Genomic DNA, 17,305 nt, shown 5'->3' on the forward strand with positions numbered 1-17,305 from the left:
TGAGCCTGGAGCCCAGCTGCAACTTACCTAGGTTTACATAGGCGCCGGAGATATTTGTATATACCTCGATATTTTTGAAGATTATTGATATGTGGATATTGTTATTGTAAGGGTAGAGTTGAAAACATGATGGTGATGAATCCTAGAGACTCGGATACCGTAGGAAGTCAATACTGTTGTCACTCAGGTATTCGATGGCTTTTAACTCGAAAGCACTACCCAGTCCTATCATTAATCTCATCCAACTTCTGTACATATTGATTTCAAGAGCCCATGCTCTGGTGATGGAGAGGCCTGTCGTCATTATGCGCCTGGAATGTCCCACGCAGGGGGCCCTCCGGGCTGCCAGGGGGCGCATCTACTACCCACCGGTTCCTCTCGCTGCAGACTTGCTCCCTTTTTATATTGTTACTATTACTTAATGCAGCAGAGGCCTTCATGGTATCGCTCTTTGAGTAAAGAAAATTTGATATCATCTAGGAGTAAACCATGTAGTTGTGTCGCTGACTCCTTGGCGGCCCTTCATTCAGCCACCGACAGTAGCCAAGGCGGGAAGGAATTCAGGGCTGCTACTGTCCACATCAGATCCCCTTCCTAGATCAAACGCGAAATGAACATTCCTGATATTCTGTGGGCCAGATCTTTTCGTGTCAAGGTATAAAGACCGATCGAGTCTGCTTTCGCGTGGCGGACTGCACCCCCTCAACACGACAACAACAAGCCGACAACCTTAATCGACCATCTTTTAGACTTGCATTGGAGCGATAACTCGAACAGCGCGCTGTTGATCTCAATTATACTGTTATCTTCTTATCACCACTATCGTCTCTTCATTCATTCTGTCTTTCTACTTGACATTCAAATGCGCTGGAGCATCTCTATACCGCTTCTTGCGGTTATAGGAGTGGACGATGCTTTCGGATACCACCATCACCATGAGAGACATAACCATGTCCATATCAAACCTCATGCTCAGCAACTTGAGCCCAGAGATGTCAACAAGGTTGACCGTGTCCCGGCGGATATGATGGTCGAAATCCGCACTATTACAACCACAGTCTACGAGGATTTTCAACTGACAACCTCCATGGATCCTACAACTACGACTATCTTCACGCAATTAATACATGTCCCAACAAATGGCGCAGCCGTGCCAGTACCTGCAGTACTCAAAACATCGAAACCGGAGTTGATTAATACGATGCCAACCAACTCAATGCCAACTGGCTCGATACCGAGCCAAGCACCCACTCCTGTCAACATCGATAAACCCTTACCAGCCCAAGACGAACAAACAACTACCATCGACATGACTAAGACAGTAACGGAAATTCAAACCGTCAGTGGTAAAACTAGCATCGCCAGCGCGGTTCCATCCTCGGCGAATACAGCCACCAAAATAAGACCAGACGTGGTGCCGCCGGCACGTCCAGCACCAACAGCTCCAGGCCTTCTTCCATCGCTTCCACCACTCCCAGAGGTGCTCGAAGACGCACCTAAAGATGTCGTCTCGGAACTCCCTATTTCAGCCCTCCCAACCTTGCCATTGGACCAAATCCTGAATCCCAATGGACTTGCAGTGCCAACGAACCTTGCCTGGACCGAGATCCCCAGAGATGGATATTTTGCGGTCAAGCGCTTCGGTGGACGCAGCAAGCCGTCGGGAACACAAATCAAATATCAAGGTAATGTCGGTATTCCATGGGGAAGCAATATTATATCCGTGAGCCCGACCGAGGCACATCGGTACAAATACGTCGTTCGCTTCACTGGCTCCAACTCCCAGCCCTGGACAATCACGATTTGGAATAAGATCGGACCCGATCGTAAGATGGATGGGTGGTATGGCCATTCTGCATTGACCTTTGTTCTCGCACCCGCTGAGACGCGGTATGTCGCGTTTGACGAAGATTCCGAGGGAGCTTGGGGTGCGGCACCTGGGATAAAGGGTCTTCCGGTGGACAATTGGGGTGGATTTACGTCTACCTGGGGAGAATTCTCTTTCGGGGATAGAGAGAATGATGGTTGGTCTGGCTGGGATGTTTCGGCTATTCAGGCGCAGATTGCGCATCATGATGTGCAGGGTATGCGTATTTGCATGGCTGACGGAAGGGGCTGCTCAGTTATTACGCCACAGGCGAGGAAGGTGGTTAATGCTTATACTGAGTCTGAGCGACATCATGATGGGATTGGGGGCGCGGCTGCGCCAGGACCTGTGCGGTTGGTGGTCGATATTGATTACCGGGAGTAAGAATAATGTTAAGTATTTAATGTATAGACAGAGTCCAAGTGGGGTATATTTGTGTTTTTTTGCAGCGTTTTCATTTTATACCCGAGTTTCCTTACATCACATTCGTCCTCGATGAGCTAGGACTGTTCCCACAATACTCAAGATTTAAGACATGGCGGGAATGTTGATGGTGTCAATGACCCAGACCTTACCACTCTGGCTCGATTTCAGTCCAGTGTAGGAAGCGCCCTGAGCAGTGGCAATGGTGCTGCCGAAAGTGGTGTCGGCGGAGGCCAGAGTGATGGTCGTGTTGAGGTACTCTTGGGCGGCGATAGTGCCAGTGCAGTCGCTGTCGCACTCAGTTCCGGTACCGTAGCTATGACGAGTAAGTATGCAGAATCTCATAGCAATAATTCAATATCACCTACCCGGTCATGTAGGGGCCAGAGGCAAGCGAGTATGTAGAAAGGAGGGCTCCGGTGTCGGCGTTGGTGACAGTCCTGCAAGAAGTCAATATCATATCAAGTCTCCATCTCCAATATGCAACATACTGCTTCCAAGTCTGTCCGTCACTCTCCAAATTGTATTCAATCCGAACCTTCTCGTTCCCACTGACCGGGCTCGCAGTGCCATCTAGCTGGCCGAAAGACCCGAACACACTGGCGCGAACACACCACTGGCCAGTGGTGGCTCCACACCAAGAGTTATCAGGCCAGCTTTCCAAGGTGGTCTGGATCAAGTCTCCAGTACCGTTGGACATTCCCGGCCAGAGGAAAAGCTCACCATTCTGGGTGGAAGGAGCAGTACCAGGAATGATGGTGGTAACTGCATTAATGATAGTCGACTTGGACGGGCCTAATGAAACACTGCCTCCCCAGCTATCACGCTTGGTATGGGTGGTGGGCGAGCCAAAAAGGGCAGCATTGACAAGACCAGTGCTGGTCAGAAGAGAAAGAAGAAACTTCATGGTAGATAGAGTTGATCGCGAACCCAGTTCGTGAGTTTAAGTCGAGCACTGCTGATCCTCATATTCTCTGGGTGGACCACTGATATTTATGCAACGAATGCAGTGCAAAACTCCTACTTTAGTGGTGGAAACGGATAAATTTGTCGTACCCGGGAAATAAGGTGTTGTTTCACAGTAAAACACCTTAAATATAAGCGCCAGCTAGTTGAAACGGTGGATCCCCGCACCGCCAACATGGTGATTGACGCATTAATTTCTACCAGACAGCAACCGGACAATTCTACTAACACGGAGCAGTCTCCGGTTTGTGGATCATATTCTTCAACAAGCCTCACGGAGCTTGTCTAAGCTTGTGTCTAACCAGTGGAAACGTGAACAACATGAGATTGAAGGAGAGTTGGGGCGACCCTGTTCGTTAGGGCCATTCTGACCCCTGTCTTCACTATAAACATTCTGGTCTTGCAGAAACGGATAGAGCCCCGAAGCCATATTCAATCACCAAGTCAATGAGTCCACCACTGTCTGAACAGCGCTGAACCCCTGTCAGGTATGTCATCAGTGGGGACGGTTTTGATTCCTAATTTATTCCAGATAGTCTCCATTGCTCTCCTTGTGGATGACATCAAACAACGGCTTCGCGCTGAACCATCCAGCTAGCGGCGTCCCAACAGTCTTGTATGTAAAGGCAGCATCCGCATCGTCAATCTTTACCGTTTGACCACCTCGACCGGTTGCCGCAGCATCGGCGAGTAGTTGTGCATGGCAGCATTTCTCCAGACTCACGAACCAGAAAATAGTCTCTTCAATACTCTTGCCAACGGTGAGGAGGCCGTGGTTCTGCAGCAGTGCAGCTTTCTTATTACCGAGGGCTGCCGCAATGTTCCTGCCTTCTTCCTCGGCGAGGACGACGCCGTTGAATTGCTTATATACCACGTGGTCCTAGTTCCGACCGTGTTATTTTCTCATTCCTGAGGAATGGTTGGTTTGGGATGTCACTTACATCATGGAATGCACAGGAATCCTGTGAAATGATATCGAGCGGGCGACCCAGCGAGCAGAATGCGCGCCCGTAGAGACTGTGGCTATGAGCTGCGCACAGGACATCCGGCCGAGCAGCGTGAATAGCAGAGTGAATCATGAATGCCGCGGCATTGAGCATGCGGTTGGGTCCTCCATCGATGACCTTGCCTGAGTGGTCGACTTGAATCAAATCCGACGCCTTGATCAAAGAGAAAGCAGTACCGAAGGGATTCACCCAGAAAGTCGATGGATCCACGGGGTCGCGAAGGGTGATGTGACCAGCAACACCTAATGCCATAGAATGTGAGAACCTCCGCTTGGAATATATGTGCGAGAAAGTGTATCATCCATACCCTCATCGTATCCATTCTTTCCGAAAATCCGGAACGCAGCAGCCAGGCGGCCTTTGAGATACTCTCGCTCCTGCATCTTATCTTCAAACTTGGGCATGCTTGGCATCTGCATCTTGACTTTGGCCTTTTCGGCGCCTGCCGCTTGGCTCGACTGCGGAGCCTGCACGGCAATGTTGGTAACAGTCTCTGTTGCTGTTGGGGGAGCCATGATGAATTCTTGCCGAGTGATGGTGAATGATACAATTCGCGCTGTGGTTGTGAGAGTTAGTGAGTGAGAAGGGATTGCTGATGAATGATGGACTCAGCACGCGGGGTTAGCTGATTATCATTGGAACCAGATCGGACGGATCCCAGCCGAGGTCCTCCAGTTCTCCGCAGCAGATGTGTTCCCCCGCCGGCCAGTTCTCCGGTCAACAATCAGAGTTTGTGGGGTACCTGCCCGAGGTTATCCTCTGTAAACCACGCGTTGGTAGGGCGATTGTCAGATAAATAATCATGATTTGAGGCCCGCCCGGGATTCGAGTCGTGAATCCCGATGTCGGATGTCTTCCAGCGTGCTCTCTGTAATGAAAGGGAAGCCTTCTGCATACTCACCGAGGAATCCGACATAAGCAGCAAAAGCTAGTTATAGTAGTTAGTTGCAGGCGGCACAAGTTGCTTAGATCACCGAAGAATCCAACGTAAGCAGCAAACGCTAAACTCCAGGCAGCACACGCTGCTTATATTCATCGAGAACACAAGTGAAGTACGTTCGATTCAATCGCTCGCTATTGGCACAAATTCATGAAAGGTATCACGCTTTCGCTTGCTCTACATAAAAATCCCCTCTCACAATGTCCATATCTTTCGACCCGTCGGCAAGTGGTGGAAATCCAACGACATTCACATACAGACCTATCACAAGATAGCATCATCTCTTCGTAAGTACTATGTGTCCAGTCACAGCTGGACAGGCGAGAGAAATCCCAGTTCGACCTCAGCCATCAGTGCCTCCATGAGCTTTCGATCAGCACAGTTTAGATCTTGCCCCTTGACTTCTCCGCGAGAACCGACCAGCGGTTTTAAGTCCGCCTCGCAGAGAGTGCCAGTGGCAGGGAGTACCCCAGTCTGGAAGTAATTTCGGATAGACTTTGCGACGCATAGTGAAGGTGCAGCGATGGTCGTGTGCTAATCGTGATTTGAATCAGTTCAAGAGAGGCTTTTAGAACCGTAGAGGTATAACTTACCCCTTCAGAATCTTGTTCCAGTAATACAGATCCGGGAAATTGCTTGGACATGTGTTTCGCGCTGGCTGGTTTCAGTACATACTCGGAATTGTCATTGCTGGTAAAGTTCAAGTACCTGTGCAACGGAGTGACTGGGTCAAGGGTATTCGAGACAAACAGCATTGGGTGCGCCGTTACTGCACCCCATGGACCTGAACATGTCAGCACCTTGGTAGCAAGATCAAAAATTATGAAAAGACCCTATCTATACCTGTGAACTTGTACTTAGCTTTTGCTTTCCATCCCACACAAGACAATTGGACCTGCGCCCAATAGTCTCCCACGGCCCGACTATCACCAACCAACCCGGCCCATATCTCCCGAAATTCGGCCAGAGTATAGTCTGTCATATACTCCGCATCTGTACAAAGGATAGCCGCACTTGCGTACAGAGTGTTGTCCTGGCCACTAGCGCACTGAGAAGACCACGGCCCTGCTAAGCGACACTCAGTAGACGGACAAGCTCCGAAATGCCTGCGATGCTTGAAATCCGCCATGGTCACTGCGTTACCCTTTGCAAGCTCGTTCACATGATCCGCCAATACATGGAATGCGAGTAGAGGTTGGTATACCGCAACGCGGAGGATGTTCTTCAAGTCGGTCCATGTTACAATTTCCGGCCCGCGAGTGGTAGATGCCATCACTGGGAGTGAAGTGTTTCGAAGCTGGTTTTCGATAGTCCAGTAGGCATTGTTGATAGTGTCGGATCCCCCTTCTGCGTAGAAGGGACACCCCTCTGGACCCGCCTTGTGGCAGTACTCGCCGAAGCGATTGAAAATGGCATCAGCATCCATGACTACGTTGGGGCCCCGTCCTTCGTAGTACCTGTCCATATTGACCACGCCATCTAGGACTACCCGAGATACTCGGTCGGGAAAAAGCGCCGCAAAAGTCGTTCCTAGAAGCGTCCCGTATGACCGACCCCAGTACAGGAGGGGTTCCCTGCCCACATGCCATTGGGTGCTTCTCAAAATGGCACGCGACTCATCTGTACCATATTGCAGGTCATACGCTTCCTGTGCCAGCTGGCCTTGTTTCTCACGCCATTCCCCATGGCGCTCGACAAGAGTAATCATATCTCGAGCGACGAGCGTAGTACTCACATACTCCATGATGGCTTCATCACCCTGCACGCCATCAGCAGCCATCTCGTACACAGAGCATCCGGAGTTCAGCGCCTGCGTCCGTTGCCAGTTTTTCTGCAAGGAATCTGGGCCACTTCCCAGCATTCCTTCTGCTTCGACTTGCAATTCCCAGTTCCGTTGGGAGATCGGGTCGGGGAAACACGTTATTGCTGGCGTGGTGGATCCAACACCCCTAGGATCAAAGCCGATGATATCGAAGTACTTGTCGCTCGCATTGAGTGGGACAGTGCTGGGGTCATTCTCCGAGTCAACGATTGTCTGCAGGTTGCGACCTGATAAGAATGCTTGCAGTGTTCCAGGACCACCGGGGCCACCTGATCATATTAGCCATGCGTTCTTCACGAAAGGTGATATTAATCTTGCCTGGATTAATTAGCATAGCTCCCCCGTAACGGGGGTCATCAACGGGCACTTTGGCGGGGATCCGAACTACTGCTAATGCGAATTTTCGCCCTCGAGTGGTATCGGCCCGATTGTAGTCCATCGGCACCTCTAGCCGGGTACATTGGAACCCGTCCCCACAATCATGATACTCCAATGATTTGGATGGGGTGATGTCGTCCCAACTAAAAGGTGAAGCGGCGGGTGTTGTTATCGCGGTTGGCACTGGAAGCGACTTGCCCCTCGGAGCTGGCAGTCTCCACCATAAGATGCACAGGGCCCCGACGAAAAGATAGACCCAGGGAGCACCCTTTCGCTCTCCAGGCGCTCGCCAGCGATAGAGAACAGGCCTTGAGTTGGCTAATTTGCACTCCTCCATGGCGCACCACTCCTCGATAGTACCGTGAAATGTACCCCTCTTTAAGATATACACCGAGTCCTGAAGCTTATCGAGGCACACCGGGCAACTCAATATGCCTCAAAGACAGTCAAGACAACAGAAACCCCTCTCAGGGCTGAGATAAGCCAAATGAAAATTATCAGATAAAAACAAAGACCCCCAGTCGACGGGCTGACCCATGGCTAGCCGATTGTAGGGTCCGCGGGGGTGGGGGAGGTATTGGGCAGGTCAAGCCTATCACACGGTGAGAATGTAGCGGTCGGGAGCTGATGCATCGCGATGGTCCAGTCGGGTCCTGTGCATTTGGTTTTGGTCTTGCTGATTGGTGAGAATGATTTCTTGGGTGTGTATGAAGCATGAAGAATGAAAAAGCAATTCTAAGCTGCCGAGAAATAGGCGCTAATTATTGGTTGAACTGGCTGACTGCACTTGAGACGGCGCAGTGGTCGGTCAGTGAGTTGTTGGGTGAAGCCCCGCTGGTTGGCTGATCAGTTGCGAACTCGCAATCAGCGATGTACACCTATACGGAGGAGTCTATACAGGATAATGCCCGCCGGGTGGGGCTTTCTTGTCTGGGCTGCCGCCGCTTTAATGAGGGCGATCAGACTCAGGCTCACTGAGTCAATCTCAGCACGGGCTCCTGCTCAGTGATCTGCTGAGTACAGTCATGTGATCACTCGGTGACCACATGACTGCACACGCTTAGTGATCATCGATAGGCTCTAGTTAGGTTAACTAAGTTAGTTAGTTAGTTAACGGGCTGTCCTTGCTACCCCAAAAGCCCATACTCTAACGCCAATTTTCAAGATATAATATTTCAACGAGGCGTTATTCTTGCTTGATGTTTAGTATACTAATTTCTTAGTATAAGGAATCACACAGCGTAACTGAAATATTTTAAAAATCATTATTTACTTCCAATACCAAAAATACGCTCTCGTCAACCACCATAGATATATCTCTATCCTTGATCAGACTCTAAAACATTTCTCAACCAAATAAAGGTATACACTATAATATATTAAGCGCTAAGATATCTTGAAACTAGTGGTTGCATTATGGAGTTATAAAATAGTGAATTTTGTATGGGGTTTTAGGTGGCCGGGACGGCCGGGAATTACGTTAACTAGCTAGTTAGTTACTCTCCTCCTCAATCTCATCTGAGTCAGAAGGGTTTTACTTGGACAGATGCCAAAGTGCCATCAAAAGAGCACACCAACCGATATCAGGTGGATTTGAATGGCTCTGGTTGTACCACCCTATCGATTGTAAGTGTCCAGGGGGCTAAGTGGCCCGGACCACATCTGGAGGGTTCTGGCCCACCTCGTAACCAAGGGTACCCCAACATCTTTGGGAGGTACACTCGTCAAGCCCAGTTTCATGCATGGCGTGACCATACATGGGAGGTAAGCGATATGTTTGAATGAATCACTATAAAGTGCTGACATGAAGTCGCTGTTGCAAAACTATCCATCCTATTGCCTATATTAGGATACAGCATGAGGCAGGCACATCTTTCTCGGGCAACTTCGCTTTTCACCTATCTAATCACAAGGTACGACCTAAGCCAAAAAGACAGAATACAAGAGTGTCATATAACGATTCATAGTTCCAAGGTTCGGAGAATGTCTCATCAATGACATGGACGCTGGCCAAGCTGAACTATACCGCAAATGTGCGCGCAAGCTCGAAGGAGTCCTCTCCGAGCGAGACCAGGATCTTCGTATCCTAGTTGGACATTCCAACATGCTACAGAGCCTGACGCCTACCTTTATTCTTCAACACGGTGATGATAATACGAACGATGATAACGAATGGGAAAGCCTTACCGTGTCTTACCGTGAATGTGCAGCTGGGTCGGAATGCAGCGCTTGTTCCGAGCATGTTGAAGATTTATATCCAATTCTGCGTGGGGTTTCGATTACAGAAAGAGAACTGCCATTTTACGAAGTCGAAACCGAACCAGTCCAAAACTGTGTCATTGAAAAATCGCATATCGTGACGCGCGCTGCTCCGTCGAAGATCCCGGGTTCTCTCTGTCAATATTCAGTCACTCTCTAATTCTACATATCTATCTTGGAGTGTGCCGGTTAAATAACGCACCGCCTGTCTCTTTTCTCCTCCCGCCCCGGGGATCCTTGGTGGTAATAGTGAACTCGGCGTAAGGAGCTCTTCGGTGGTGGCTGAGCCTCTCTACTGATCGCTCATCCATGGCACTGTATCAATGGTGACATCATCCCACATACCAATTTCCCTATTCATAAACAATTCCTCGTTTCGGTCTTGCGCTTATTGCTCCAATCTACCAACCATTATAAACCCTACGGTTTGTTCAAATTAAAATCCATACCCCCGCTGTGGGGTAGTTGTGTACTGGAAACATATAGAGTTTCATCTACTTCGCGGTCGACCCTTTGAGGCTTAGAACTCACGTGCTTCTATGCTTGTAACGATTTCAGAGACTTGTACCTATTACCTTGTTCAACTTCCCAACGCCACTCACAACCGATCACCCTGCACTCAGAACCAACCAGCCTGCGTGGATATCTCTGTAAAGTATGGCAGAAATGATAATTTCCAGCTTTTGTTTCAGCAGCCATAGATATTTTCCTGGCAAAAGCAGCTTCTGCTGCCGACGGCCTAGGGAGCTTACTACGCCCGATATATCTCTCCCTTGAAAGAGTACAGAGCACAGGCCATGAGCAGCTGATGAAATCACTACAAGCTTAAACTTGCAGCGCTGATATGGTGACGGAACAAAAGCATAATATCTTTGCTTTCCGCATAATCTACCTTGTGTCTAATTTGCATTGCGATAATCAAATGCGGTTGAGAAGACCGGGAGTCCATCAACGAAACTGGCGTAATTTATTAGCATGAAGCGGAACTTCTCGGTAAGCCAAGAAAGTCAGTCTATAATCTAGGTATAGGCTGAAATCGCCTCCATCATCGGATGAGTCGGATGTGTTGTCTGAACTAGCAGAAGTCCTTTCGTAACCAATCCAACTCAATATGAAACTCAGTCCACATTGGATCTTGGATTATACCTTGTATAGCCGAAGACACCGACTATCACGGTGACTCCTCGAGCTGCTCGACAAGGTATATGCAACAGGAACGCTGAAGGCCTCCGTAGCGAAAGAGGTCGACCCCTCGACCTTTCATGGAACCATTTCCCGTTCGCATCAACATTGAGAGAAAACATGTCACTAGATGTAGAGTCCAGTTGTTCAGGACGAGGATCAAAGTATGCAAAAGTACCGTGGGCATGAAATGGGTCCAATTGTACTTTATTTGGGAGGGCAGTGTGTATATATTGTACGTGGACAAGCAAGATTGAGGCGCGTTAAAAGAAAAGAATTAAATATAGGAATAAAAACAAGTCCACATTAGCTTTATTTAGTAAATTTTCCGATTTGCGATTGAGATTCAGCCTTGCGTCTCGAACGTGGGTCAATGTTTTAGATACCTCTTCCTCCTCGAATTCCAAAGTCTCTGAGTGACTCTAAGATTTGGCCTTTAAAGTGACAATCAGGACTGTAAGTGAACCCATTCGTGCCTCAATTTCTGACCATCTACATCTAGGCTCCGGAGGAAAAAGATGATAGGAAGAAATATAGACTCTTATTAGTAGTGATCTATAATATCGAGGTAGTCAAAAATATATAGGCTTTAAAAGTCGCCGGGATACTAGTAAAGGGCACGCCTAAATTCGTTACGCTATACTAAGGATAAAGACCGAACCTAATGGAATTTAAATTGCAGTTAGACCAAGACAAAAAGAGTCTACTAGCAAATAAGGAGCACTCATTGGGCATTCCAGACAGCCCAAAAGGTAGTCTCGAAGAAGCTCTCTGCAAAGCAGTCCTTAATCTAATTCTCTAGCCTGGGCTCTGGCCAGAGGACAAGCCTCAGTCGGTGTTTAAAATGCAGGTCTAACAGAGCAGTCACAAGTTTCCCCAGTAAACTATTTTTCTGAACCAAAATGCGTGTGCGGTAGTGCTTCTTTGCAAAGGTTCGACTTTCCCTGCTGATTCTAGCCTATCCAAGAAACTTTGCCTCGAGCCAGACACTGCTGGGATAGAGGATGGGATCGAAGCCAGAAATTCTTTCAAGGGGTCACCGATTGGGAGAGGCAAGCAACCTCCAAACTGGTCGTATCCGATAGTTGGATCACCCTTTCGATGTAAAATTGCTTGAGCCGAGCCATGCGATTACAGGATATGTACCTTATGAGGGGTGATCTTGGCATACTTGATCAGATAAAAGGCGGAAGCCAAGGAAGCAGTTCCACTGCCGAGAATCCAAGCCTCGGTTTGTTTGGGACGATGTTTGTCCCGAGTTTCGATATCTCTCTCCATTTTCAAAAAGGTCCATTTCGCCTCGATGTTACTGAAAAACAATCAATAAAGATGGGGCTTCTATCTATAAGCGAATACCCATGTGGCATGGCAATGTTGCTATGCAGGTTGCCCAGGTGGAATTTCTTTAGTGGTAGGTCGGGCCAGTGGTACGATCGGGCGTTTGCCACAATTAGTGACGTCTTGGAAGGCCTTAGTAAGCATATTCTTGCCAAATGGGCCATTGTGGCGTAGCATGGCACCCAAGGCACCCCTAGTCGTTAAAAGGGTGTAGTTTATCGAGTACAGGTCATCGACATCCAATTTCACTGTAGCCGACAATATTGGGTCTAAAACTGCCACTGGAGCCTGGACTACTGAGAGTTCGTCGGCCACAATGGGTGTGGGCATAACTTTCCGTCCACCTCTATTCTGCCAGCAATAATTGTTCAGGAATGTCCGTTGTCACTCTTCGTTTATCAAACATAGCGATAGTTATTCGTGCTTTTAATTCTAAGTATCGTAAGACCTTATTATATTCTCTTATTCCGATGTATTCCAATCTGTAATCCGCCATTTCGGCAGTGCATGTACGGCGGCGTAGGGGTCGACGGAAACCTATGAGCGCCCATTGGACAAGCTACCTACTTACTCTCCCCTTGTTATATCTCATCAATGAACCCGAAAGGATATGTCAGCTATGCGAGCTAATACTAATAGCGAAAATGCCGCCTCACACCTAACTGAAGACCACACCACGAAGGGCTGGATAAATAAGGACAATCTTTTAGCAACATAAGTTTACTTCTCCGTGATAAATTACACAATGTTCTTTGGATACTAGCTTTTGTACTTTGCACTTCACAGTTCACCCTCAAGATAACCCATCCTACAAGTAGGGGAGCTTATTTAGTGACCTCACTTCGTGACTGACCTACATTTCGCGCACTTCTAGCACATCCTGCAAGATACTCAATAGTGCTTGAATCCGCGTAAGCCTTAGCAAAGCAACGGTACGGTTGCGAGATACTCTTGGGATCCACAGTGGAACTACGCAACTATAACTCCAGGCAAGTCTAATCACGGTGGCTAGTCGGCACCACATAACAAGTAATAAAAGCGGCAAGTCTAAAGTCTAGTCCTAAACTGGGAGATTCACTAAATTTGGCCGAGTTTAGCGGAGTAGTGCCCAGTCCAACAGAATACTTGATGAGTGTGATGCATTTCTAGAGCGTATGTGTGCATATGGCCGCGTCCTGGACGTGCTGAAGGTTCTCTCCGATCGCAGGTTGTCGCAAGACCTTGTCAATGAGCGCAAATAGTCGATGACAGGTATGACTGTACTTTGTTCCATGGTACCTAGTTATGCCTTCCTCTGCCGACCGCTTACAGCTGGCTACATGCTTTTCCGAGGTACGTGGCGTGCTCGTGGATGTGTTCGGGCCTGTCATTCACCTGTGGCCCTAGGCGCCATCCCGACCGGTTGGACACGTTTTTACGAGTTAATTGGCGGAAAGGCCTTCTACGATATCGGCGAATCGGGCGGATTGCAAAATATGAGGCTTTAAATTATAGGTTCCTAACCACGGGCTCACGACATCTGACTTGGAGCCCGCACGGACATAGTTCCACGGATCAATTTGGATGCTGGCCTTGTGGCACACGGTATATGTCTAGTTAAGGACAGCGACTCACACAGGTCAGATGACGCTATTTCCGAGCCTAGAGAACATTACGGCACCATGACTGCCCCGTTCAAAGCTTTATTCATTCGTGATACGATATAGAGCCATTCACCAACCATATCCTAAACGCCGGGAGAAGTAGAATGTAGCGAGCGTACGATTAAGAATTCGCCAGTTTGTTGAACTATCCACGCATATCTACATCGAATTAGTCGGAGACGAACCAAAACCATGGGGATGCATAAGGCATTCACACCTTGAGATATCTATCCGCTATATTATCAGCTCATTATAAATATTTCAGGCTTCCTTAAGATAGCTTGTTGTAGATTTTTGCATACCATGGGTGAGGTCAGAAAACTGTATGAGGGTTGACTGTGACGCGAACAATGAAAATCAAAAAATCGGCTGCAGAATCTCGAACCCGGTCTCGACCGGTCAGGGGTTACGAACTATCTCACTTGAGTACCTCATTTTGCCCGGCAAAATGAGCCAGCCTCTGAGCGGGTTTTCCTTTGCCTATGCTAAACTTTTGCTTGCAACAAGAGTCTATCGCACAACTCTTATTAATAAGAAGTGAGAAGACCCTAGATAAGGAGCATCTCAATTTTTTGTTATGAACCCCTCATTCAAAAACCTGTCTGCTCCGCGGCCCACGACGTTCTAATTTTCCGATCAAAACCCTGAATGGGACATTCTAGGAGGCAAGAAACACATGAAACTATGGAAGCAATCAATGTGAGCCGAGGTGGAGAACCTTCTCTAGGGCAGATATCTCCGTCCCGATATCCCAACTTTAATCATATCCTATCGGGACACGCTCCGGATCCTTATACCCTTGAGTCTTTCGTCGACTACTTGTCTCAGAACCATTGAATTGAGTTACTGGCCTTTCTTTCGGAATCAAAGACCTACATTGACGCCCACCGTGCTTCAGCTCCTGATATTTGCCTCACGAGAATGACATCAGATTCGCGGCGCCTGGGAAAGCAATGGAAGACTCTGATGAGCACCTCTATACTGTGCCGGGAGCCCCTGACGAGCTCAATATTCCAGCATATATTCACACGAGGCTACTTGATAACACCGACGTAATGATATCGCCGCCTCGTCCCACCGCATACGAACCTGCTATGCGTTATGCTTATGAGCTACTGACGGAGAGCGTACTACTACCATTCATTCAGGGTATACGCTCTACCAGGAATCATAACAATCATGACAGTCAAAAGAATGAAATACATCGGAACCACCAGAATAATCAACCTGATCGAAAAAATTCACTGTCTCCATCACCGGCAGCTCATAGCAACGGTCGAAGAAATATAGATGCTGTTTCTGGAGCTTTGTCGAATCAGAATTTACGGTAGATACATATTATCGGTCTATGACAAAACTTTGACAGGGTTCATAACGATCGCATAGACAGTCAAGCAGCCCCAATATGGTCTCAATTCCTATTGTTGATGAGGAGCAGAGCGTTCTAGACGTGCAATCTGCAGAGGGAATCAGGGACTTTCCAAAGAGATGGCGGATACCTTCTATACGACTAAGAGTAGGCTTCTTAAGTCGACTAGCATCCGGGTTTAGCCGAAATCCCTCGAACGGTCAAGTCAAATGCATTAATACATCTAGAATAAATAGAATTATTTCCGAATGGTCTCCCTGACCATGATCCCGGTGTAACTTCATTTGGACCCTTGATCACGTGAAATATAGATATCGATGCATATTGCAATGGCAGCCTAGCCGACTCCCGCTATTACTCCAGGCAGAAGGCAGCTACTTAGTACCTTCGAAATCTATGGGGTATTTCAACCTAACCTATGGCATTCGTTCTTTTCTTCAATTAATCAACCTTCGGCATTCAAGATTGATTCCGCTTGAGCCTACCCACTATCTCATTTGTCTCTAGCGATTACTAACCTATATTCTCAAGTTTCTCCAACAAATAACGGTAACTCGTTTGTTACCCTTTATGCAACTAAATAGCGCGATAGTGGTCTCAAGCCGCTTATTAACTGGAGATTAGCGTAATTAGAATTAGGGCCTGAGAAACAAGAGAGGAGGTTTGATAGCAGACGCTTGCAGCTCATCTAGTTGCCCTTTCTCTGCTGGCTTCCCTATAGGCTGATATTCTAAGTACCCGCGTTTTTAAGACGAGTTTGCCAACAGGAGATATTGAATCGAGTTTGATGATCATGGCAAAAATACGAGAAATTCCTAGGTCACGAGTTAGAGATCTATAGACTATAGTTAATTCTTCCGTCAAAAGCGGTTAGGGCCCTATCAGATCAAGTATACATACGATTATGATGTTTAACGTAAGACATAGATGCAACTTGTACTTATTGGTGATAAAGGTAGGAGTGAGCTAACTCTAAGACTAGTATTCGTAAGGAATTGCTTGGGTTAGTGATCCCTATAAGGGGTGAGCTGCCGCCCCGAAATAGTGGAGGCAACGGCGTACCAAAGGGAGATAGGGCTAGTTTTGTTGCGACATTCACTGCCTAACCCGGAAAGCCAAGTGAAATATTAGTCTTGTTGCATAATCTACAATGCATGAGTATATATAGCGCTAGTTCTATCAGCTCTAGGAACGTATTAGGCGGCCCGGAGAGTTTTGTTGCTCCTGGTATCTTAGGTATAGCTCCTAGAGGTAACTGTAGGTTCTTTGGGAATCGATTGTATTGCATTTGCACTCGACTTCTTTAGTGGTACTAAAATTCGCGGCTTCGCGTATACACGGTGTGAGAAGTTAGTCTATTTGCTTTCAAAGCTGTGTAATTCAGCGAATAGGATATAGGGCCCGCTTAATCCGTAGAATTTCATTGATAATATTTCGCTGGATAACGCGTTGACTGGTATATATAGCCCTTGAACGTAATAAAATTTGAAACGTTAGGGATAGTAATAGTATATGATAATAGTTGATGTGATAGTGAAAGAAAAGCCTACAAAAAGAACAGCTATACAAATCAATCAATATACTAGCAATTACTAGGCGGTAATAACAAATCAAAGTGTTTCGTGGAGATTCATTTTATGGACTGCACGTAATAATTCAATCCATTATTTGTTCTGGAAAGGTGAACGGGTGAATAAACACAAGTAGTGAAAATTCGATTAAATTTAATCAGTGAAATCGAATGAGTTAAATCCCTAAAGTATTTATCAGAAGGGTTATTACGCCTGTGACATTTCCACTAGCAATAGTGGAAAAGCGTGAATAAATCATTTAGATCAATTGATTAGAGCTCAAACCCTCCTAAAGATAGCAGCTTTCTAGTTGAACACCGTCTGTTTACTAAGCATGGTTGGCTTTAAACTTACATGTTAGAGCAGCAGGATAGAACTGAATAGGGGGCAGGTTGAGTTATCCCTAGGCGGTGTAACTAAGTATTCGAGTGATAATGAGGAGCAGCTAGGTCACTGCAAGTAATCAGGTTGATCAGGCGCGTACTCAATCCTACTCAATGAGCAAAAGTGGCGAGAGGATAAGCACAAGAACGGAAGGAG

General features: G+C 47.4%; 4 protein-coding genes across 4 annotated transcripts; 1 reads left to right on the top strand and 3 right to left on the bottom strand.

Moving 5' to 3' along the window:
• Positions 1-862: 862 nt before the first annotated feature.
• Positions 863-2,251, top strand: N7458_009001 (uncharacterized protein; the record flags this gene model as incomplete). The annotated part of the gene is made up of 1 exon (XM_056912383.1): positions 863-2,251. One exon carries the CDS (start codon positions 863-865, stop codon positions 2,249-2,251), a length of 1,389 nt encoding a protein of 462 aa, XP_056761232.1.
• A 144-nt stretch (positions 2,252-2,395) lies between these two features.
• Positions 2,396-3,197, bottom strand: N7458_009002 (uncharacterized protein; the record flags this gene model as incomplete). The annotated part of the gene is made up of 2 exons (XM_056912384.1): positions 2,396-2,606; positions 2,659-3,197. The coding sequence occupies 2 exons, from the start codon at positions 3,195-3,197 to the stop codon at positions 2,396-2,398; spliced, it is 750 nt and encodes a 249-aa protein (XP_056761233.1).
• Positions 3,198-3,779: 582 nt separating this feature from the next.
• Positions 3,780-4,778, bottom strand: N7458_009003 (class II aldolase/adducin family protein; the record flags this gene model as incomplete). Its single annotated transcript, XM_056912385.1, has 3 exons — positions 3,780-4,136; positions 4,198-4,505; positions 4,571-4,778. The coding sequence occupies 3 exons, from the start codon at positions 4,776-4,778 to the stop codon at positions 3,780-3,782; spliced, it is 873 nt and encodes a 290-aa protein (XP_056761234.1).
• A 731-nt stretch (positions 4,779-5,509) lies between these two features.
• Positions 5,510-7,740, bottom strand: N7458_009004 (alpha/beta hydrolase; the record flags this gene model as incomplete). Its single annotated transcript, XM_056912386.1, has 4 exons — positions 5,510-5,737; positions 5,797-5,987; positions 6,047-7,294; positions 7,374-7,740. 4 exons carry the CDS (start codon positions 7,738-7,740, stop codon positions 5,510-5,512), a joined length of 2,034 nt encoding a protein of 677 aa, XP_056761235.1.
• Positions 7,741-17,305: the final 9,565 nt, after the last annotated feature.

This window comes from Penicillium daleae (assembly GCF_028827525.1).
Source record: "Penicillium daleae strain IBT 16125 chromosome Unknown utg000008l_segment0_segment0, whole genome shotgun sequence".
Lineage (NCBI taxonomy): Eukaryota > Fungi > Ascomycota > Eurotiomycetes > Eurotiales > Aspergillaceae > Penicillium > Penicillium daleae.